Below are 3,743 nucleotides of genomic sequence, written 5' to 3' on the forward strand. Positions count from 1 at the left end.
GAAGCTCCGGCGGCTCAAGTCGTGGCGGCGGATCTCGAACGTGATATTCATCACGTTGTTCGCGTCCGTGCTGATATGCTCGGTGGTGGCCGCCGCCGTGTCCGCCCCTCCCGTGGTGACGGCTCTGGCGGCCGCGGCGGCGGTGCCCCTGGGTTCCATGGGGAAATGGCTCAACTCGATGTGGAAGAATTACGAGAGGGATCTGCGCGGGCAGACGGAGATCCTGAGCTCGATGCAGATAGGGAGCTACATAGTGCTGAATGATTTGGACAGCATAAAGAGGCTGGTGGAGAGGTTTGAGATAGTGATAGAGGCGTTGGTGGCGGAGGCGGAGTTCGCGGCGAGGGGGGAGGAGGCGGTGGTGGTGGCGGTGGAGGAGATGAGGCGGCAGCTGGATAGCTTCATCAACACCATACAGGAGCTGCGGAAAGAGGGCCAACAAGTGCACGGAGGAGACGAGGAAGGCCAGGACTTTGATTCTCCGACGGATCATCAATCATCCCAACGCCTCCAATCAAGACATTGGTATGTTTTCGTAGATCTATATTGGCCAGATTTGCAGCATACCGGAATATCATGACTGGATACATAGCATATATACATATATAATTCTAAATTATTTCATTCAATAATAACTCAAGAGTTATATAGCATTTGGCAGCAAAGCAAGTTTTTGTGTATCATTGATTTAACATCAAAGCATCTTGGAAGATGAGGATTTGTCTTTGTTGTCTCTGCTTGAGCTAAGTGTATATCTATGACTATGATATAGGAAATTGCATTTGCTTCTCATCATCACGATGAGAAGATTTCAAGTGACATTTGTAAACTAAACTTACAAGTAGTGAATGAGAAAGGCAGTGACTAGTTGACTACTCATGGTATGAGTGAAAGAGGAAAAGGTAGAATCTTTTAAATGAGGAAGATTTGGTAAGAAAAGTTGAAAGAAGGAAATTAGAATGAAATGAGGCTTATTGGAGTGAAAGAAGAAGCAACAAAATGTGGTTGCTAATGATTGCTTGATGATCTAGTTTGATTACTGCTTTATGGATTATATAACTTTGATATCTCTGCTTTGAGTGTGAACTTTGTATTTTACATCATCCAACAAGTCACACACAGGGTGCAAACATACAGTGGTTATTGATGCCTTCACCCAATCCCTTAAACTAGGGGTGAGTAAACCGGACCGGACCCGCTAAACCGACTCGGACCACGTCGGTCGGGATGGGTCTATTCGGTCCGCGAGATGCACACGGTCCGGGTCGGGCAATTTTTCAAGGATCGAATTATTTACGGGTCGATCCGGGTTTAAATCCGTTTGAACCTGTTGAACCCGAACCAACCCGTACATGTAAAATATATACTTATTTTTTATTATCTCTCATTGAAGTGAAAAGAATGAATAAAATAAGGTGAAATTATCTTTTGTAGAAAATGAGGGAAAAGAAAAGTGGCATTTATAGGCACAAATTTTTATTATCCTTCATTTTTCATGATAAATTTATCAATCTCTTCTAACTGTGTATGAGTGGAATAGGGGTCTCACATTATTGTGAATAAGTTGTGTAGGTACACTTATAAAAAGAGAAATTAATGAGTATTATTTTGGGGGACGATTCATGAAAAAACCAGAATAATTCATATGTGTAATGTAATTTTTAATCTAATTTACTAGTATTAATTAATTAATTTAACTTGGCCAATGGAAATCTCAAATGCTTAAACATGCACGACACCATTATGAATGGCTTCAAAAGTTACAATGTACTTGAAAAACTAAGATCAACACGATATATGATAATTCTATCTCAATATTTCACATTATTTTTCCATGGCTTACATTATTATCCTTACTAATATATAAAACTCAATGCCCTTCTTCCCTTCTGCAAAGCAATTACTCTGTCGAGCTCATGAATAAATACATTTTCCAAATGCTGCAAGCAAGAAAAAATCAAATCAAACCAAATACTTAATTAGTTAGTGTCACATTAATTAGAACCATCAAAACATGCCACAGCTAGAGCAAAATTCTCTAGTTGGTGGATCAAGTCACCCATTGCAAGTAAATTAACATTGCGTTTTCTTTTGGTTGCAAATTAAAAAAACAAAAACAAAAAAAAGATTATTGGTACGAAAATACACCAACTTTACATCAATTCTGATTTTTAACATGAACTTCAAAAAGTATCAAAAAATACACATAGTTATTTTAACACGAATCCTATTTTTGGTCAAATTAAAGCTTACTCAGCATGCCGAAACGCTGATGTGGACAAATCGAATTGTAGTAATTTTAGCACGAATTCGAATTGACGGATTATATTAAATTATAAGACATTCATTTTGGTTCATTTCGAATTGCATCTATGAAAGTAAATAGAATTCCTGTTAAAATTACTACTCCTACAATCAATATGTTAGTGTATTTTCTGTCATATTTTTTAAAGTTCACGTTAAAAATCAGACTTGGTCCAAAATCGATGTACGTATTTATGCGCCAATAACCCTTATAAAAAATCAAAAAATTAAAGTATTGCATTTTACTAATCCAAAATAATATTATCTTGAATTGGAGTGAAAAACGACGAGCCAGGAGGGGCGAGGAAAAGAAACTTACAAGGATCGTTGACGGAAGGGGTGCCGAGCTCGGAGTTGCAGACGCCGCGAGCGCGATAGAAGAGATTGAGAACGAAGGATGCATGATTCTGCAACGTATTTGGTTGATAGCAAGAACCACCTGGTCTTATTGCTTTGCAATCCAATTCATTGCACGTTGAATCCAAAAATGCTTGCAGCTTGTCGTTGGGTGCTCCTACTGTCACCACACACCATGTTTTGCTCTACATTTGCTTATATTAATCAGATTCTAATCATATTTTTTTTTATGTATTTAATGATGAACTAGCTAGATACATACATACATAGTTATAGATTAACTTGCAAATGTAATTGTTTCTCAATAAATAAATAAATAAATGAACCTGGTGAATCACTGCATGAGAAATGGAGTGTGCAGCGACGTAGGAGATGACAAACCCTAGTTGAAACATGACGATGAACAAAGAGAGTTTCATCTTTGGAGAGTGGATGTGTATTGTTATGTGGTTTTGCTTCAATTTTGTTTGAGATTTTTGGTGGTGTTTGAAAATTGAGAATTGGTTGGGTTTTATAGAGCTGTGAAAATTGCAATCATATCTGGCATAATAAAAGCTTATTAATTGTTTAGATGTTGTTGGAAAATGTGGGTTATGACATTAAAGTGAGTTTACCTATTCTGAAAAGGTTTGATTACTAGAATATGTATCCTCCTCTTTTTTGCCTTTAATATATATCAATAATGCTATTTGGACAAAATTTGTCCAGACAAAATATGATGAAATACTTTATAAAATAAATTTATTTAAAAACTTTGATTCAAAATAAAATAGAATTTAGCTAGTTTTATTGTTTTCTTTATATTATAGTGCCAATTGATATAAATAATACTCCATATACAATTGATATCAGATTGTAGTGCCAATTACAACAAAAAAGGTTTTTTTAAAAAAGTGTTAAAATGAAAAAAATCAGATTGTTGAAATAGAAAGTTCATGTAATTAATTTCAAACGCATCTCTCGAATTTATTATCACCAAGGTGCGATATAACTCCACTACAAAAAAAGTTTAAAATATATATAAAGAATCAAATTGTTGAAATAGAAACTTCATGTAATCAATTTCAAACGCTTATCTCTCT

At 36.1% G+C, this 3,743-nt stretch overlaps 2 protein-coding genes across 2 annotated transcripts; one reads left to right on the forward strand and one right to left on the reverse strand.

Moving 5' to 3' along the window:
* Window positions 1-8: 8 nt before the first annotated feature.
* Window positions 9-879, forward strand: LOC130989831 (UPF0496 protein 1-like; the record flags this gene model as incomplete). The annotated part of the gene is given in 1 exon segment (XM_057913954.1): window positions 9-879. A coding segment is annotated over 1 exon segment (572 nt), but the record flags the coding sequence as incomplete, so codon positions are not given.
* Window positions 367-3,165, reverse strand: LOC130989832 (glucan endo-1,3-beta-glucosidase-like). Its single transcript, XM_057913955.1, has 3 exons — window positions 2,988-3,165; window positions 2,624-2,846; window positions 367-1,940 (listed from the first exon to the last, which is right to left on the reverse strand). The coding sequence occupies exons 1-3, from the start codon at window positions 3,078-3,080 to the stop codon at window positions 1,915-1,917; spliced, it is 342 nt and encodes a 113-aa protein (XP_057769938.1). The 5' UTR covers window positions 3,081-3,165; the 3' UTR covers window positions 367-1,914.
* Between the last annotated feature and the right edge of the window lie 578 nt (window positions 3,166-3,743).

The sequence above is a fragment of the Salvia miltiorrhiza genome, chromosome 6 (assembly GCF_028751815.1).
Source record: "Salvia miltiorrhiza cultivar Shanhuang (shh) chromosome 6, IMPLAD_Smil_shh, whole genome shotgun sequence".
NCBI classification, from domain to species: Eukaryota; Viridiplantae; Streptophyta; class Magnoliopsida; order Lamiales; family Lamiaceae; genus Salvia; species Salvia miltiorrhiza.